General features: G+C 35.1%; 1 protein-coding gene across 2 annotated transcripts in view; it reads right to left on the bottom strand.

Annotated features, from left to right (window-relative positions):
- The window catches only part of IRAG2 (inositol 1,4,5-triphosphate receptor associated 2), a 134,315-nt gene that overhangs the window by 1,740 nt on the left and 112,194 nt on the right, over positions 1 to 20,381 (bottom strand). For both annotated transcript variants that reach the window (XM_047866803.1, XM_047866802.1), the window contains 11 exons: positions 19,506 to 19,563; positions 17,668 to 17,731; positions 17,553 to 17,580; positions 17,154 to 17,294; positions 12,385 to 12,519; positions 5,859 to 6,006; positions 4,971 to 5,014; positions 3,411 to 3,473; positions 3,249 to 3,295; positions 2,889 to 2,990; positions 723 to 830 (listed from right to left, as the gene is read on the bottom strand). In XM_047866803.1, coding sequence (XP_047722759.1) covers positions 723 to 830; positions 2,889 to 2,990; positions 3,249 to 3,295; positions 3,411 to 3,473; positions 4,971 to 5,014; positions 5,859 to 6,006; positions 12,385 to 12,519; positions 17,154 to 17,294; positions 17,553 to 17,580; positions 17,668 to 17,731; positions 19,506 to 19,563 — 938 coding nt within the window. The remainder of the gene's footprint in view (positions 1 to 722; positions 831 to 2,888; positions 2,991 to 3,248; positions 3,296 to 3,410; positions 3,474 to 4,970; positions 5,015 to 5,858; positions 6,007 to 12,384; positions 12,520 to 17,153; positions 17,295 to 17,552; positions 17,581 to 17,667; positions 17,732 to 19,505; positions 19,564 to 20,381) is intronic.

The raw sequence follows: 20,381 nt of genomic DNA, 5'->3' as shown, positions 1-20,381 counted from the left end.
ATGTGACCTGCTGTCTTGGTTTGTACTATAATTTGCCCCCATCCCCACCCCCAATAATTTTTAGAATTAGAGAAATGATGTAGAGTTAAATAATGCCTGAGACAGACACCTAATTTTCAGATCATCACCATAGCATTTCTTAACTATTAACAAGAACATTTGAGTATTTATCTCATTCTTTCAATTGAGTAAGGCAACTTCTATTCCTACAGTAGAAACAAAAATGTTATTTTTGGGGTAGAGCATGATATGTGTGTATATACCTATGTCACATACTTCTCACCATACCCTGGACTTTTGCTATATTGAAATTTAAACTATTTTTAGAAACACCCATAAGAAAAGGTTATTATATCATAGGTCTTTGAAAATAGTTAACTGTGTTAGACACTACACTTAGCATTTTACATGTGCTAGTTATTTAATCATGACAACAAAACAATGCCACAGGTGCTACCATTATCATTCCTATCTTCTAGGTAAACTGGTGTTCAATAATGGATGAACTTGCCTAGGCCATCTGACTCCAGGGCCAAGTTCCTAACACTGAACTCTTACACATGCAGGCATAATTCCTGTACACCATGCGAAATTTGTTTTTTTACCCTAAATTTAACAATTTGACAAGTCTTTTAGTACTTTGACTAAAATTAATACTGTTAACCCTGCCTTATCTTTCCCCATTCTACGAAAATGGTATCATGAGCAAGTAGACAACTTACATTGACGAGCCATCCCATTTTGATGGATTATTTCTCTTTTCAGAAAGACTTGGCTTTCTTGTCCTTTCTACTGTTTCTTCTCCAGATGGTTCTGAGTCATCTTTACTTCTGTAAATAAGTATTTTTAAAAATGTTTGAAACTATGGATAATGTACCAGATTATTTATAAAATATTGCTAGATTGTACTACTAAAGAGGCTTTAGATATATATTTTTCTAAAGCAAAACAACTATTTCTAAAATTCAAATCACTAAATTTATGTTTTTAACCATTTATAGGAATTTAATTTTTAAAACTTACTATATTTAGGAAAATGTTTGTTGTAGAAAGTTGAGATACTATCCAAAGCAAAAGGAGAAATTTACAAAGAACATGCAGAAATTAGTCAATTATCACCACTCATAATTAACCGGTGTTATTAATCTGTGATTTCTTTCCCTGTTTGTGTATGTGTACTCATACTTTAAAAAACAAATGTGTGGGGGCGCCTGGGTGGCGCAGTCGGTTAAGCGTCCGACTTCAGCCAGGTCACGATCTCGCGGTCCGTGAGTTCGAGCCCCGCGTCAGGCTCTGGGCTGATGGCTCAGAGCCTGGAGCCTGTTTCCGATTCTGTGTCTCCCTCTCTCTCTGCCCCTCCCCCGTTCATGCTCTGTCTCTCTCTGTCCCAAAAATAAATAAACGTTGAAAAAAAAAATTTTAAAAACAAATGTGAATATTTCTTCTTCCGTATTTTTTTATTCAATATGTAGTAAAATATTTTCTCCTTCTACCATATAATTAATCTATTAACAGTGGATTTTATGCTAAACTGGAGTAACATCAAAATGCCATTTCTTCTTTAAAAATCTTAATTTTGAAAGATTTTATAAATCTTTTTATAAAAATGTTTATAAAAATATGTTCAGTACAAAGCTAGCTACAATTAATATTTAACGAACTGAGAAATAGTATGATTTTATTTTAAATACTTTCAATCCAATTGCTATCTACAGGAGTTCCTTTAACCTGAACAAAACTTGTTTCATTATCATGTTCACTAAAAAGTTCCTAGTTAGATTTGAATTTTGAAATTAGAAGCTCGTTAGGCCCTCACTGTTGCCAAAGGGAACTGTTTCTCAAAGTTTTTTTTTCTTTTTTTCTTTTCTTGTTGGACTTCTATAGGGAATGTGTGTAGGTGGTTTTAGTGTTTAAAGGAAACAAGGTCCAAATGCCTGGATTCTTGTTTCTCAAGATTTCAGTTTTTTTGTTTGCAAAGACTTCTCAGTAGAAATCATACTGTACTAACAAAAAAACAAAAGATAGATTGTAATCTTTTGGAGAAAACTTGATTTTTTTTCACCCAGGTAAGAAAACTCCATTACATTTGCTCTAAATCTGAAAAGAACTTTCAACATATGCAATAGACTCCCAGGATTATTTAAAAAACAAAAAAACTGAGGGTAGGCACTATGTCTTACTCTTCTTTATACCCCTTAGGATCGAATGTAGTATATACCACAGAGTAGCCAGGCAACAAACATGTATAAAAAGAACATAAAGCCATTTCAGTCAGATCTCTACAGATGAGGAAACAGACCAAATAAGGTTAAATAGTTTGTCCAATGTTCACGCAGGACTTAGAGGCAGCATTTCTTCATGTCCCTTCTCCTCAGCTGTCTACCTTTTGCTATAGAAGATTTTATTTAACTTGCTACACAGACATATAGCAATATAGCATTTTACGTTTCCCCTACTGTTCATTTACACATAAAGGGAAGATAGATGTATATATAATGCACATAATTTACATATGTGCCCATATGCTATACATACATATATATAATTCATGTTTTGTTTCGTTTTTTAATCTAAGTAGATGGACATTTTACTTCTGTGGCTCTATACTGACCTTTCTCTCAGATGGCCAGATTACCTATACAGGAAAAAAATAATCTTCACAATTCTGGCAAATTTAAGGGTCTTCTCTAACTCAAGACCTCAAACCTTAGGTACTAAAGAGTGAATGTATTTGCAAATAACATTTATAGAATGCTCTACAGTTTATAAAAGTCTTAATGAATTATCTTTTTGATGATGCAGCATCGATCTCATTTCCATAGAGTAAAAGTGATCCCCACTATTTCCCAGTTCACATCAGGTTAATAAACACACCAAGCTTCACCTACTTTAGTTCACATTTTTCTTCTTCAGCATCTGCCCAGGAATAGGTGCTAATAAATCGATGTAATGAGGGACGGTGTTCACTCTGCTTTGACCCCAAAATACGCCTAAATAAAGATGATTATAGCCACTTGTCAAATTAAATATATCCGTAGCCATTATCAATTTATAAGTACTATTTTTTGTTGGCATATTCACATTATGCTTCATTACAAAACTTCATGGTTATACACCTATTTTTATAATTATTGTGCATGTACTCTGTGTAAATCAAATGTTACTCTATTACTTATTGCAAACATTTACTTCAGTCAATTATAAAACAGGAGGTGGTTCCCAAAGGGCAACCATAAAATTACACTTACCAGCTGCTTGACCTCCTACTGAATCGGTCATTTTCCATCCCAGCCACCTTTAAAATTCAGAAATAATTTAAAAAATAATGAAATGTCAATTTAGTGAAGTTTATGTTTTGTTATATGAAAATTAATTTGCTTTTGGCTAAGAACACTTAAGAATTTGCTTACCATTCCTGCATTTCCTATATTTCTGGGCAAAGAGGCAATGGTCACTCTCCGAAGAGAAGATGGCTACCCGAAGGGGGCAAAAAGTACATTTAGAAAATTATCCGTATTTTATCATTGTATATATATAACACTAGTGGATATCCTTGTACCTACACATACCTGCGTTTGGTCATTGCTGAGTTAAACAGTAGACATATTTTGTTATGGCCAAATTGCCTTCCAGAAATATTCTACCAATTTATATTCTACCTCCTCCCAACACCCGATGAGTGTAATTTTTGCCAGTCAGATACGGCTTTTTGTTTCGGTTTCTAGTAACATTAAACATTTTTTAAATGTTTAATAGTCATGTATATATCTTCTCTGAGAACTATCTGTTCATGATTTTTGCCCATATTATTAATGATATTTCTGACAGAAATGTTTTTCATGGTTAATGCAGCCAAATCTGTCTTTTGCTGTAGTGTTTTTTTTATGCCTAGGTTTTCCCCAACTCAAGAGGCGATAAATATGTACCTATTTTCTAGCTTTTTTTTTTTTGTGGTTTCACTTTTTCCATTTAGCACATTTAAAGATGGGCATATTTTGATAAATTGATATATTTACATATCAGCATTGAGATTTGCAGAGGAAAATGTGATATACTACTATGTGGTTCTTAAAGTTTAAGTATAACTTCAGGAAATAAAAATGTAATATTAAATGTAGGAGATAGACTAAAGAAGCTTAAGGTGAATCCTTTTCTTATACCACCATTCCTAATTTAATTGTATAGGTTATTTGAATATTAAAAATATAAAATTGCAGTCCAAGAAACTTGGGTTCTCACCATGGTCCTGCCACTACGTGATCATAACTAATCACTTAACTTATGTGAAAGTGATTTTCCTCATTTGTGAAAGAGATGTGGATGGAATGATTTTAAAGTCTCTTGCTCAAAAAAGTCTGTGAAATCCTGGTTTTCAAAACTGGCAAAAACTGCTGGTTGACTTTCAAGATCCCATTTTCCCCTTTTCACTTGGTGTAAAAAAACCTCCTTGAGTTTCTAGTTAGGCACAAAGACTCCAGAATTAAAAACGGGTTTTCCAGCCTCATTTTCAACCAAGAAACAAAAGGGAAATGTTATCTGGGATTTCTAGGAATTATCATGAGAGGGAGAGGGAATATCCATTTTTGCTTCTTCCTATTTCTTAGAATGTGACTCCATGAGGAGTTGGTGCCCCTGAACCGATGAAGCCATCCTAGACCTCAAGGTGTTAGCAAAGGGCTGCGGGTGATGAAGCAGCGAGAGGAGACTGGGCCTTTTGGATTTTGTGAAGCTTCTCTACCATTTTGGGACTGCCTCTTTCCAACTCTGGTTTTATATGAAAGAGAAACTATCTGGTTTTCCTCCTGCTTTTGGAGAAACTTAATTGATGTACACATACAGTAAGTATAAAAGCATACATATACACACACATAACTACATAAACACAGACATATGATTTACGTAAAGCCATGTTTCAAATAATATTTTAAAACCATCTCATCGGTAACACTTGATAGACAATTAGTAATCACCTTGGAGTTTAGAGAAGATGAGCGTCTTTTAATTTGGCAGTCATCTGAAAGGAAAAACACATTTGCACATTTTAGGAATTACATATGCAATTTTTTGCAACAGTCTTAATTCTTTACAAAGAAGAGCAAAAGTCAGAAAATAAGACCCCAGAGACTACTGAGCAATAAAAGTATCTGGTTATTATTTTGTGATTCATAACAATTACCACTTTAATTGATGGAATGCAATCCTCTATGTCACTACAGATGTCCACAATGCTTACCCAGCACATAGGAGGCGCTAAATAAATGTATGCTGAATAAATGAAACTACAGATCAGAAGATTATCAAATGTGATTACTTTTTCTAGAAAAGGGAACAGATCATTAGAATAATTCTGTTCAGAAAGGTTCACACTATTTAAAACTTTATATAAACCTTATGTTTTAAGGTATTTTCCATGGTCTCAGATGTCTATTATCCAATCCATCAGCCAGCTTACTATGCCACAGTCATTCCTTCTTTGAGAAATACAAAACCATTGTTGATGAAAGTGGCTCATTTAACCTACTGTGTTTTATGTGTGGAGAAAAAGCCAACTCTAACATACCCTAAATAGGAGAACATTAGGTAAACTCGATGGGTTGTATTACATATATTCTTTCATGTCAGCAATCTAATTTAATGAATTTTTTGGTGTCATTACCAAAGAATCCTTCTGGTCTCTCAACCTGTTTTCTAAATAATATCTATAGCATTTGGGCTACATAAATAACAGGAATGAGTTATTCTTCTAACATAACCTTAATCTAAAGTTTTTATATCAAAGACATAATAGGAATTTGTAAGAGAGAATGAAAGAGGAGAATGTTAGAAAAACATAACTGATACTATTAAATTTTTATTACCCTCATCTTCAAGAGGATTAAAAGACCTTTCATTTTGCAGAAGAACCTGTTTCAGTTCTTCTAATTCAGCATGCTCTTTGGCATACATTCTCTTCAGGTTTTCTACATGCTGAATCATCACCTCAACTGCTTTACTAACTCGGCTTTCCTAGTAGGAAAAAAAAGAATAAATTTACAGTGAAAATACTATTCTTGGTATCCAGTTTAAAAATGGTGATTAGGCACATGCATTTATCTTTACTCCATCCCTAAATTCCCCTAAAGTGACAATAAAGGCATTTTTTTAAAGAAGACATGAGCACACAAAGAAAAATAGAACAGAAGAAGATATAATAAAATTTTGAAAGCTTGCTAGTAGGACTAGTGATGAATGTCTAAGACCCGAAAAAGGTGAACTCTAAAAAAAAAAAAAAAAAGCAGTAAGCCTGCAAGCAACCTGCACTGCACCACAGAAAGCCATGCAAGCTCAGGATTTAAAGGTGCCTCAAATTAAACTTGAAGGTAGATATATAACAGAAGAAATGGTTGAAAATCTGCATGAAAAATGATTAGATCCACAGATCTCCTTACTCAGACCAGCTGAGCAACTTCCCTTCATCACTTTGACAAAAGACCACAAAGGTTGAATATTTAGAGAGAGAGAAACAGCCTGTGGATTGGGCAGTCACAGATAGTTGATGGTGAATGAATCATACAGAAAAGAAGAGATTAAGCAAAAGTCTGTATACATACTAAATAGTGAGATACCTAGCCTGATTTCTCCCTCCAACTTGCAAACACTGGCAGCCAGGCTTATACTCTCAAAGCAGGTGGTTGGAAGGTTTTCCTCTGAGGAATCTAACACAGCAAGATAAAAGTCTTAACATTACTGACATTAAGAATATCCCAAAGAGACATCCTAGCTTGTGTGAAGCTCAGAGACAATGAGAACCTCCCCTGCCCAACATACACACAGCTCCCATTCAGCTATATAGTGGATCATCACTAATGAGAGAAAAGCCTCTAACCATGAAAGAGGAAAATCCGCACTAGAAAAGCAAGCTGGAGGAGATCAACTACCCAAAGTCTTTGAAGAAACTAGAAATACCGTCAGAGTTAAGATTAAGGGTTGCATCCATGAAATAAGAACAAGATCTTAAAAAGCTGCATGTTGAAAATAAAGTTTGGGGATTAAAAATATGACAAAAATACATAAGAGAAGAGCTTCAAGGTTAAGGTTGAGGAAATATCCCCCCAAATGGAGCAAAAACACTAAAAAGTAGAAAAGAGGTGAAAAAGGACCTGTTCAGGAGATCCAACAGGCAAAGAACAAGACTTCAAGAAAACATAGGAAAATTCCACAGAATGTAGAAAAAGGAAATAATTTTTTTTAAAAATCTCTAGAACTCAAGAACTTGCCAGCTTATATCCACCCAGCGCCTGTACATGAAAATAAACTCATACCAAAAAAAAGGACAGTAGGGAGAAGAGGATATCCTAAAATCTTCTGGAAAGTAAGCAAAGGCATAAACAAAAGCTCAAGAGTCAGAATGGCATCAAACTTTGACAGCAACACCAGAAATTCAGAAGGAAATGAAACAATGCAAGAAAAATTCTAAAGGAAATTAACCTAGAATCTATCACCCAGCTAGACTATCAATTAAGTAGGAAAATAAAAACATTTTCAGTTATATAACGTCTTGAAAAGTTTAACTCTCAGGATTTTTTTTAAATTGAAGTATAGTTGACATACAATATTGTCATAATTTCAGGTGCATGATATAATGATTTGACAATTATGCAATGCTTCATTCACCATCATAAGTGTAGTTACCATCTGTCACCATACATTATTACAATTTATTGACTACATTCCCTATGCTGTACTTTTTATCCCTAAGACTAGAGCTTTAATAACTGTAGATTTTTACCCCTTTGTATATTCCTGCCTCCTTTGTTGTAGATTAATTGACCATATATACATGAGGGTTTATGTCTAGGTTCTCTATCCTATTCCACTGATGTATGTGTCTACTTTGGGGTAGTGCCATACTATTTTGACTGCCACAGCTTTGTAGTATATCTTGAAGTCTGGCAGTATGATACCTCTATCTTTGTTCTTCTTTCTGAAGATTGTTTTGGCTATTCAGGGTCTTTTGTGGCTCCTGATAAATTTCAGGATAATTTATTCTAGTTCTGTGAAAAATGCTGGTGGTATTTTGAAAGGAATTGCATTGAATCTATTGATTGCTTGAGGTAATATGGACATTTTAACAATATCAATTCTTTCAATCCATAAGCATGGACTGTCTTTCCATTTGTGTCATCTTCAATTTCTTTGTTTTATAGTCTTCAGAGTACAGGTCTTTCACTTCCTTGGTTAAATTTATTTCTAGATATATTATTATTATTGGTGCAATTGTAATGGGATTGTTTTCTCAATTTCTCTTTCTGCTACTTCATTTTCAGTGTATAGAAATACAAGCAATTTCTGTATATTGGTTTCATATCCTGCAACTTTACTGAAATTAATTATTAGTTCTAATAGTTTTTTGGTGGAGTCTTTAGGGTTTTCTAGATATAGTATCATGTCATCTGCAAATAGTGAGTTTTACTTCTTCCTTACCAATTTAGATGCCTTTTAGTTCTTTTTCTTGCTAATTTCTGTGACCAGGACTTCCAGTACAATGTTGAAGTGGTGAGACTGGACATCCTGGTCTTATTCCTGATCTGAGAAGAAAATATTCCAGCTTTGTTGAGTTTTTATTATGAATGGATGTTGAATTTTGTCAGATGCTTTTTCTGCAGCTATTTAGATGATCATATGGTTTTTAACCTTAATTTTGTGAATCTGATGTATTTGCACATATCGAATCATTCTTGAATACCTGGAGCAAATCCCACTTGAATGTGGGGAATGATTCTTTTAGTGTATTACTGGATTTGGTTTCTAATATTTTGTTGAGGATTTCTGCAATTATGTTCATCAGGGATATTGACCTGTAGTTTTCCTTTTTTGTAGTGTCTTTGGTTTTGGTATCCAGGTAATGGTGATATTCACAGAATGAATTCATAGAGTTCATAGAATGAATTTGGAAGCTTTCCTTTCTCTTCTATTTTTTGGAATAATTTGAGGAAGATAGGTACTACCTATTCTTTAAATGTATGGTAAGAATTCACCTGCAAAACTATCTGATCCTAAACTTTTTTTTGTTGACAGTTTTTTGATTACTGATTCATTACTAGTAATCCTGTTCAGATTTTCTATGTCTTCTTTATTCAGTTTTGGAAATTGTATGTTTCTAGGAATTTATCCATTTCTCCTATGTTGTTGTATTTGTTGATATATAATATTTTATAGTAGTCTCATAATTCTTTGTATTTCTGTGATATCAGTCATTATTTTTTCTCTTTCCTGATTTTGAGTTCTCTTTTTATTAATGAGTCTAGCTAAAGGCTTACCAATTTTCTTTATCTTTTTAAGAAAACAGCTCTTGTTTTCATTGATTTTTTTTTTGGCCTCTATTTCATTTATTTCTGGTCTGAGCTTTATTGTTTCCTTCCTTCTACTAACTTTGGGCTTTGTTCTTTTTCTAGTTCCTTTATGTGTAAGGTAAGATTGTTTGAAATTTTTTTGTGGTTCTTGAGGTAGGCTTGTATCATTATAAAATTTCCTCTTAGATCTGCTTTTTCTGCATCCCAAATATTTTAGACCACTGTATTTTCATTTTCATTTGTGTTTATGACTTCCCCTTTGATTTCTTTGTTGGCCCATTGGTTGGTTAGTAGCATATTGTTTAGCTTCCTAGTGTCTGTGTCTTTTCAAGTTTTGTTTTTTTTTCTTAAAATTGATTTCTAGTTTCACACTGTTGTGGTTGGAAAAGATGCTTGGTTTCAATCTTATTTATTGAGATTTTGTTTTTGGCCTAACATGTGATCTAACCTCGAGAATTTTCCATGTGCACTTGAGAAGAATGTGCATTCTGCTAGTTTGGGATGGAACATTCTGTATATGTCCATTAAGTTTGTCTGGTCTTAATGTGTCATTCAAAGCCACTGTTTCCTTATTGATTTTCTGAATGGATGATCTATTCATCGATGTAAGTGATGTGTTAAAGTGACCTCCTATTACTGTATTACTGTCAATTTCTCCCTTTATGTCTATTGATATTTGCTTTATGTATTTAGATGCGTCTATGTTGAGTGCATAGATATTTACTATTTTATATCCTTTTGTTGGACTGATCCCATTATCATTATGACCTTCTTTGTCTCTTGTTACAGTCTGTTTAAAATTCTATTTTGTCTGATATAATATTGCTACCCCAGATCTTTTCATTTTTATTTGCACGAAATATTTTTCCATCCCTTTACTTTCAGTCTATATGTGTCTTTAGCTCTGAAGTGAGTCTCTTGTAGGCAGCATATAGACAGGTATTGTCCTTTTATTCATTCAGTCACCCTATGTCTTTTGATTAAAGCATTTAAAGTAATCATTGCTACATATGTACTCATTGCCATTTTGTTATTTATTTATTTATTTATTTATTTATTTATTTATTTATTTATTTATTTATTTTGTAGTTCTCTCTTCCTTTCTTCTTCTCTTGCTCTCTTCCACTGTGATTGATGATTTTCCAAGTGTTATGCTTAGATTCATTTCTCTTTGTTTTTGTGTATCTATCATAGGTTTTTGGTTTGTGGTTACCATTAAAATTTGTATCTAACATCCTAAGTATATAGGAGTCTATATTAAGTTGATAGTCACTAATTTTGAACACATTCGAAACAAACTACATTTTTACTCCCATATTTGGTGAGCAGAAAGGAGACCAGTCTGGCTGGAGTGCAATAATTCAGGAAGATAAACTTAGGAAATTAATTTCAAGATGTAAGAGGGTAGGGGAATCATGTAGATCTTTTTAAGCCATCATAAGGATTTTGGTTTTTATTCTGAAAAAAACTGAGGAGCCACTGGAGGACTTTGAACCAAAAAGAAACATGATCTGGCTTAAGTTTTGAAAGTATTACTCTGGCTGCTTTATGGAGAACAGATTATGTTGCAGGGAGTATTTGGTTTGAATGCAAACAGGCAGACCATTTAGAAAAATATTGTATTAATCTCTAAAACATAGAATGGTAGCTTAGATCAAGGTGGTAGCAGTGGAGAAAGAAACATGTGGTTGAATTCTGGATATATTCTGATGGTAAATAGGATTTTCTGTAGCATTAGAGGTAGAGTGTGAGAGAAAGGTGTTGAGAATTGCTCCCAAGGATTTTCAATATGATAATCTGGAAGGGAAGTTACCCTTGACTGAGATAAGGAGATTATGAGTAAAACCAGTTTTGGAGAGACCATGGGCAGTTTATTTTTATATGTTTGAATTGTTTGTCAAATAATATATATGTGTTGTTTGAATTGTCTGTCAAACATCCAAGTGGAAATGCTGCATCTGTAGTTAGTATATTCTAGTCTGGAACTCACAGCAATGGCTTAGGATAAGCATGTGAATTTTGGAGTCATCAGCTGACTACATAAGATGGTATGGGGATTGAAGAAGATGAACATTACATGTACAAGGATGGAGCCCTGGGCCCCACTGATGAGGCCTGGGAGAATGGTGGGACCCACACAGGAGCCTGGAAGGGAGTGACCCGTGATGTAGAGAGAAAAACACAGGAGAATGTGGTACCTAGAAGCCTAGTGAGGAGAGTATTTTCAGGAGAAGAAAGAGCTCAGCCATGCTGAATATAGCAGATAGGTTAAGGAAAATAGGTAGGTTAAGGCCAATTAGAGCAGATTTCAGTGAGAATGGGAGGGACAAATTAGAGACCATGAGTACAATTCTGTTGAGGAAATTTGCTGGAAATGGGAGCAGAGAAACAGGGTGGTAGTCAAAGAAGAAAGGGTCAAAGATTATTTTATTTGTTTTTGTGTTTTTTTCCATCTTAAAGACACTATATATGTGTTCTCATGAGAATGATTCAATACAGTGGGGAAAGTTGAAGATTTTTGAAGAAAAATAGGGAGAATCAGAACCCAAGACTCTGAGTAAATTAGGAGGATGGATTCTGGTATACAGTTGAGATGGTTAGCCTTAGACAGGATTAGAAACAACTCATGTTTTGTACTGTGAAGGAAGGCAAAGTATGAGGGTTGAGATGTTACTAGGTTTGGAACTTGTGGCAGTTCCCTTCCAAATGACTCCAAGTTCTCCCTGAGGCAGGAAGCAAAGTCGTTATTTGATAGAGAAGATGGGGAAGGACATGATGAAGATTTGAGGAGAAAGGAGAAAGTGTGAAATTGATATTTGGAACAAATGATTTAGATGACTGTCCCTGGATAATGCTATTATGAGAGGGTATTTTTTTTTTTACATTTTTATTTGCATATTCCATTTTCCATTTTTTCCGTATTAAATACGTAAATCTTGTACAACACAGAAGTATTTTTAAAAACTTCTTCCTAGAACTGTAATCCATAATCTCAAGGGAAATAGTAATTTTTAGTAGTTTCATCATAGCAAAAGAAACGGAGACAGATTACCTGATTAATGGCTCCAAGCATCTCAGCCCTACTGGCCACTCGTGCAGTGCACTGGCTAAGGAAAGTAATACTCTTCTCCAGCTTCTTAACAATTTCCTGGGCATGGTTGTCATCTTCACAAAGTGGTGTTAAAGACTGCACAGAAAGTAAAGTATTAAAATATATCCAACCCAAGTATTCAGCCAATGATTCTAACACTATGTTGTAAATACAAATGACAGTCACATCTCACTTATGTTGGTGGAAAGTGGAAAGAAGCAGCAAAGACCAATAATGAATGATATTGAAATATTAATATCATTGTTGGCTATCAAACAGACTATGCAGATGTTCACAAAACTTTTTATATCTAGTATTGATCTCTTCCTTCTTTACTTCCTGAATTTGCCATTCTTTTGTGCACATTTCTACCTACCACTTTTCCACTTAACAGAATAGGATATACTTAACTGGTAATGGTAGAGAAATTGTGCTTATGAATGAGTTGAGTGTATTGTATAAGGAGCATGGTTTGAACTTTTAAGGAAAGTAGTGAAATATACTACATTTAGATATGGTTCTGACTTATATACTTCCTCTTGTATTGATTACAAAGCATTATTGGGCAGGTTAGATGGGTATGCTTGCACTGCCTCATGAATATTTCTTTCAAACCTGTGCTCTTTCCTGATGGAAGACCATCCATTTCACTAGGGTAGAGACAGAATTAAGTGGACAGATTTGGAAACAAACAAGCCACTGCTTATTAGCTGTGTTTCCATGAGTGAATTTCTAAGACTTGCCCAAATCTAAAACACCATAAATTTTGTATATCATTAAAAAAGGAAAAGTTGTGTCAATAAATTTATAAGGCATCACTGACTATATATTGCATTGTAATCCTAAAAATATTATGTAAACATTTCTGTTTGCTCTTTCTTCATCTGCCAGATGGAGACAACTATGGGAATTCCTTTCCAGGAATACCGGGACATGAGTGGTAATATATGCAAATTGCTTTTCACACAGTAGATGCTAAATAAATGCCAGCCACTTCTGAAACAGAAACAAATGTGTGAGTTGCAGCTGGAGAGTTGCTAACCAACTGTAGTGGCCATTGTCAAACACATAGTTTCCTATTGTAGTTTAAATAACCACATTCAATTGGGAAAGGAAGAGCAGATGTTAGTTGTCAGCCAAACAAAGTATGGTTTTACCAAAATTGAATCATGAAGAAATAGAAATTTTGAATAGAACAATAGCTAGTACAGAAATTGAAGCAAAACTCCCCCAACAAAGTCCAATAATGGTTGGCTTCATTGGAGAATTCTACAAAACATGGAAAGAAGATTAAAACCATTTTTCTACAACAAGTATTGGCAAGGATGTGGAGAAAAAGGAACCCTCATGCACTACTGGTGGGAATGTAAACTACTACAGCCACTATGCAAAACAGTATGGAGGCTCCTCAAAAAATTAAAAATATAACTACCCTACAACCTAAAATTGCATTACTGGGTATTTATCCCAAAAATACAAACACACTAATTTCGAATTAGGATCCATGTGCCCCTATGTTTATTGCAGCATTTACAGTAGCCAAACTATAAAAGCAGCCCAAGTGTCCAATGATAGATGAATGGATAAAGAAGATGTGCTATGTATATTCTATGGAATATTATTCAGCCATAAAAGATGAAATTTTATTTGCAACAACATGGATAGAGCTAGAGAGTATAATGCTAAGTGAAATAAGTCAGTCAGAGAAAGACAAATACCATATGATCTCACCCATATGTAGAATTTAAGAAACAAAATAAATAAGCAAAGGAAAAAGAAGAGACAGAGAGAGAAACTGTTAACAAACTTATGGTTACCAAAAGGGGGGTGGGTAGGGGGATGAGTGAAATAAATGATGGGGAGTCGAATACACTTATTATTATTAAAAAAAAAGAACTTTAAGCAAACCCAGGGCTGTACTTGGGTTTGTACATATCCTAAAACTGATATGGAATCTCAAAGGACCCCTAATAGCCAAAACAATTTTGAAAAAGAGTCGAAGGACTGACACTTTCTGATTTCAAAACATACTACAAAGCTATAATATGGTACTGGAATAAAGACAAAAAACAACAAGGATGCCAAGACCCAGTGGAAAAACTGGATATCTTTTCATGGAGGTCATCAAGAAGACATGACCACCAGTTGATCTATCAGCTGGATCCAGGTAATCAGAGGTTATTCACCCCCTCTCCTGTCCTTGAACTATGGCTTCCCCACTCTGAGAAGCTGCCCCAAGAACACTGCCTTGAAATAATGACGTAGTGCTGAGATCATTTGGATGGTATATATAACAACCCAGTAAAGCCTCTATATAAACTTAATAGATTTGGTGGGTGGCTGCAGAGATCTACTTGTCTTGTAGCCACCAAAGACAAGTGCATATGTAAATTCCTTTGCTTATTAAACCTTCCATCTACCAACTTGGAGTGACCTGCCTTTTCCTTCAGTTTCTCCCTGCCCTCTGAATATGAGGGCTAGTTTCAGATTATATCCACGAAGCTCCTGAGGATCTTGCAAACCAACAATATCCATATCCGTACCCATATCCATGTCCACATTTAATATCCATATCAAAAAAAGTGAAATTGGACTCTTATCTTACACTATATACAAAAGTAAACTCAAAATGGATTGAATAGGGGCACCTGAGTGGCTTAGTTGGTTAAGCATCAGACTCTTGATTTTGGCTCAGGTCACGATCTCACAGTTTGTGGCATCGAGCTCTGCATTGGGTTCTGTGCTGACAGTGTGGAGCCTGCCTGGGATTCTCTTCTTCTCTCTCTGCCTCTCCCCGATCATGTTCATATTCATATTCTCTCTCTCTCTCCCTCCCTCTCTCTAAATAAATAAATAAATAAACAAATAAATAAATAAACACGAAAAAAAATGGATTAAAGGGGCACTTGGGTGGCTCAGTAGGCTAAGCCTCCGACTTCAGCTCAGGTCATGATCTCATGGTTTGTGAGTTCGAGCCCCACATTGGGCTCTGTGCTGATGGTGTGGAGCCAGCTTAGAATTCTTTCTCTCTGCCTCTCTCTCTGCCCCTTCTGGGCTCATGCTCTCTCCCTCCCTCTCTCTCAACATAAACTAAAAAAAAAAATGCATTAAAGATTTAAATTTAAGACCCAAAACTATGTAACTTCAGAAGAAAACATAGGGGAGAATCTTCATGACATTGGATTTGACAATGATTTCTTGGATATGACACCAAAAGCACAAGCAACAAAAGCAAAAATAGACAAATACTGATATATCAAGTTTAAACACTTCTGTGCATCAAAGAACATAATCAACAAACGAAAAGGAAACCTATGGAGTAGGAGAAAAAAAAAACATACATCTTATTACAAAATTGTCAAAGGACTTGAATAGACATTTTTCCAGAGATGGTATGCAAATGGCCAACAAAGAGATGTATGAAAAGATGCTCAATAACACAAACCATCAGAGAAATGCGAAGCAAACCACAATAAGATTCCATCTTGCACCCATTAGTATGGCTACTATCGAAAAAGCAGAAAATACCATGTTGGCCCTCATGTGCAGAAATTGGAACCCTGGTGCACTATTAATAGGATTGTGAAATGGTGCAACCACTAAGCAAAACAATATGATGGTTCCTCACAAACTTAAAAATGGAACTCCTATTCCCAGTTTGGGTAGATTTCTAAAAGAGCTGAAAGCAGGGTGCCAAAGAGATATTTGCACACCCATGTTCATAGCAGCAATATTCACACTAGCCAAAGATGGAAGCAACTCAAATGTCTATTGATAAATGAATGGGCAAACAAAATGCAGGATACACATGTAGTGGAATATTAATTCAGCCTTAAAAAGGAAGGAAATCCTGTCGCAAGCTAAAACATGGATAAAGTTTGAAAACATTATACTAAGTGAAATAAGCCAGATACAAGAAGACAAACACTATATGATTTTACTCATATGAGGTATCTGAGGTAGTCAAATTCATAGAAACAGAAAGTAAAATGGTGGTTACCAGGGGCTGAGAGGAGGGGAAAAGAGGGGTTGTTTAATGGGTACAGAGTTTCAGTATGCAACATGGGAAAGTTCTGGAGATCTGCTTTGCAACCGTGTGACATACTTAACACTACTGAACTGTATACTTAAAATGGTTGATATGGCAATTTTGATGTTATGTTTTTTTACTACAATAAAAAAAAACAGAATATGGTTTCTAAATTTTTATTTTTCTTTTTCCAAAAATAACCTTCTTAATTTTCCAACCCATCTCTATACTTATGGTTATTTCACAAAATGGAAAAATAGTAGTAGTTGTTACCTATCTACCTACACAGGGCTTGCCCATCATCTGACAAGACTAAAATCAGTCACCATTCTTTTTTTCAGTTAATTAAATGGAAATAGACTTTTGATTCTCTTCTTGGAAGCTTAAAATTGATATTATCTCCTATTGCTCAGTTTCCTGCATGATGACTCTTCTGCCTGAAACCTATGTGAACATTTGGAGAGAAGGCAGGTGACCCACAATGATTTTAAGAGGCATTTTTTTTTATTGCTCATACTCTATTAGCAATCTTTTATTTTAGCCTGATCCTGAATTCTTACTTCCTCTAATTCACATCTGAGTCAGGCAGGGCTTGGTGCCTGGTATTGGTTTTAGTCACAAAAGTAAACTCCTATGTAATTTTGAAAACATTATTAACAATATGATCAGGTGTGTAGTCCCCAAATGTTAGGGTTCTCACCTCTAACAGCTTTAAACAGTTAGTGATTTCTTTCTTCAAATTTTCTTCTGCCAAGTCTCGTGATCTTTCTTCAAGCTTTACTCTTTTCTCCAAGGTGAACCAGTCACACTTAAATCCCAAAGATAATCTGAGAAATTCAGCCTATTGTCAAAATAATGTGAAGGTGAGGGGAGAAAATTGGTTGTAGTGAAATATTTCAACTTAATACTGGGTTATGCTGAGTCATTACTTTCTCCTCCCAGCAACATAATGCTGGCATACATCGGCTTTACCTGCACTTAGTCACTGCCAAGGTAACCAGACACCAAATGTATGACAGCTTGTCATAGACTGTATGAAGTGATAATAGACAAGGGAGTCAGAAACATTTTTTTTTTAACTTAAAGGGACAAAACTCACCTCCACCTCCTTCTCATTAGCAGAAGTGCTGTAGGATAAGAAAAAAAAAAAGTGTTCAAACGTAATTCAATAGAGAAGCAAAAAATGTGAGCATGCCATATGAAGAAGAACTTACTTGTCACTTTGTTTAAAGTTAACCGATTTCACAGTGGTTACAGGGAGAGAGGAAACAGCAGCAACTATTAAAAGACAGTAAAATATTATTGGGTTATAAAGGCTTAGTGGAAGACACAATCAAACGTCCCCTCTCCACTATAGGCATTTCATTGACGTATAGCTGAAATAGCAGCCAGCTAATAATGCACTTTCTTAAATATAAGATAATGTTATGTTATGCTATTGGGATCACAATGACATTAAAATCATTGGCTCATACGTTATCGTGTGAATAGTCTGAAACCTGAAGAGGTCTCAGAGTCCAATTGCTCTCTTTGCATTTGAATGTTTGACTGGATCCCATGGCTAAATGCACACCTTCCTCTGGTACCTTGGTCCTTCTTCAGATCAAGGCTTTAACAGCAGCAGGAGTAGTCATTGAAGTAATAGTAGTGGTATAATAGCAAAATAATAATAACAACAACAGCAACAATAAACATGGTATCAACCATTTGTCACAAGTTTACTATGTGCCAGTCCCAAAACAACGCTCTTTACATATAATGATACTCTTCATGACAACTTCGCAAAAAGGATATATTAGTTATGAAGAGTATTAGAGATGGAAAAAACCTGGTTTAAGTTCCAGCTTTCACCTTTATAGCTCTGTGACCTGGAACAAGTCACAACTTCATCAAACGTGTATAAAGTAAGGATGATATTATTTTACTTTTTTTTCTTTTTTTTTTTTTTTTAGTAGACTCTAGGCATGCCCAGTACAGAGCCCAACACAAGGCTTGAACTCATGACGCTGAGATCAAGACCTAAGCTGAGATCAAGAGCCAGATGCTTGTGGTGCCTGGGTGGCTCAGTTGGTTAAGTGTCCGACTTTGGCTCAGGTCATGATCTCACAGTTCATGGGTTCAAGCCCTGTGTTGGGCTCTGTACTGATAGCTCAGAGCCTGGGGCCTGTTTCAGATTCTGTGTCTCCCTCTTTCTGCCCCTCTGCTGCTTGCTTTCTCTCTCTCTCTCTCTCTCTCTCTCTCTAATGAATGAATGAATAAATGAATGAATGAATAAATAAAACGTTGAAAAAAAACTTTAAAAAAAGTCAGAAGATTAACCAACTGAGCCACCCAGGTGCCCTTATTTTTCTATAGTAGCTTTTATGAGAACTTTGCCAAGCGTTTTCCACCTGTTTTATACCTAACTTATTCAATCCTCAGAGCAAACCTGTGGTAGGTACTGTACCATCCAAAGTCTACAGGCTAGGAAACTGAATTGCAATTTACCTATCTAATACAAGTGCGTATTTGGGGGAACTAAATAAAACTCTGCACATGAATTCTCAATAAAGATTAGTTTTTTTTCTCATCATTTCCATTTTACAGATGAGGAAATTGACACTCAGGTTAAATATTCTTCCAAATCTGCTAGTCAGAGAATGACCCAGGGTAGAGTCTGCTTGACTTCAAAGCTTCAAATCTATCCTAATGGAGGTGAAAAGGGGAGCGAAGCATATTAGCAGTTATTTTTAAATATTTAGTCTTATTCACTGTTGGATGGGATAATAAAAAAATCTCAAAGTGGAGCTTAGAATTTACTACCAACACTGGCATGGTTCTTTGTTCACAATAGTGTAGAAGCTATTACAAGTCCTCTGGAGCTTAATAGTTAATGTAACATAAATGTGGCTTTACAAAAATGATACAAAATGAAGCAAGAGTCAGTTTTATTGGCTGATTTTATCTAGAGATGCAGAATTATAGGCACATCTTTACTCAGAAAGATTTCACTCATAAAAATATAAGCAAGGAACAAAAGTTCACATGGGGTTTGGGAGAGAACATTCCTTACCTCCTGCGGCACATTCTTTTCTATGCTCATCTATTGTTTTTGGTTCCTCTTTAGCTTCCTAAAATCATAAAGAGATTTTATTGCTGTACATAGAGTGGAAATCCTTCATAACCGATCATTTCCCAACTTCCTGTCCTCTCCTAACCCTACTCTATCAAAAACACTGTGACATTCAAAGAACTGAACTAGGGGTTAAGAATAAAACAGGACTAGCTCTAAGGGGTTTTCCAATGTAGTTGAGGTACACAAGACAGAAATAGATGAATAGTGATACAAATTACCACAAGGCAACCACTAGGTTTGATTGTCAAATAAATGAGATGTGAATAAATAAGTGCTCTACAAAGATAGGGAGACACCATGGCTTGAGAAGCTTGGCAAGTCTCTGCAGATGAGAAACATGCTGGAGCTTGATGGAGAGGTAGGACTGGATGCATGAAGAGGTGGGGGTGATCTAGGACTATCACATGTAGCTTTCTAGATAGGCTTCTGGGGAACTGGTGGCAAAAATAGCAACTAGGATTGTGTTATGTTAGGCTTTTACTCCGTATAAATACATTTTAAGGTCACTGGCCAGCTATCCTACAAACATATCTATACAACAAGAATTACCCTAATTAGAGGGTTGTACTATACTGCCTGGGAAAATCTAATGGGAAAGCAATAGGTATAAAATCATTTTTATGGTGACAATTCTTCAACATTCTCAGAAATTTTCCATAAAAAGCAAGTCTATGACAAATTTCCTTGGTAGAGCCATTGATACTATGTCATGTAATTTTTAGATAATTGAAGCTAGGACTTTGATAAAATGTAACAAATGCAGTCATAAAGGTAAACCTCTGGGTCATTCTTATCAACATTTAAATATTCTTA

The sequence above is a fragment of the Prionailurus viverrinus genome, chromosome B4 (genome assembly GCF_022837055.1).
Source record: "Prionailurus viverrinus isolate Anna chromosome B4, UM_Priviv_1.0, whole genome shotgun sequence".
Classification (NCBI taxonomy): Eukaryota; Metazoa; Chordata; class Mammalia; order Carnivora; family Felidae; genus Prionailurus; species Prionailurus viverrinus.
This window is presented reverse-complemented; position numbering and strand designations above follow the sequence as displayed.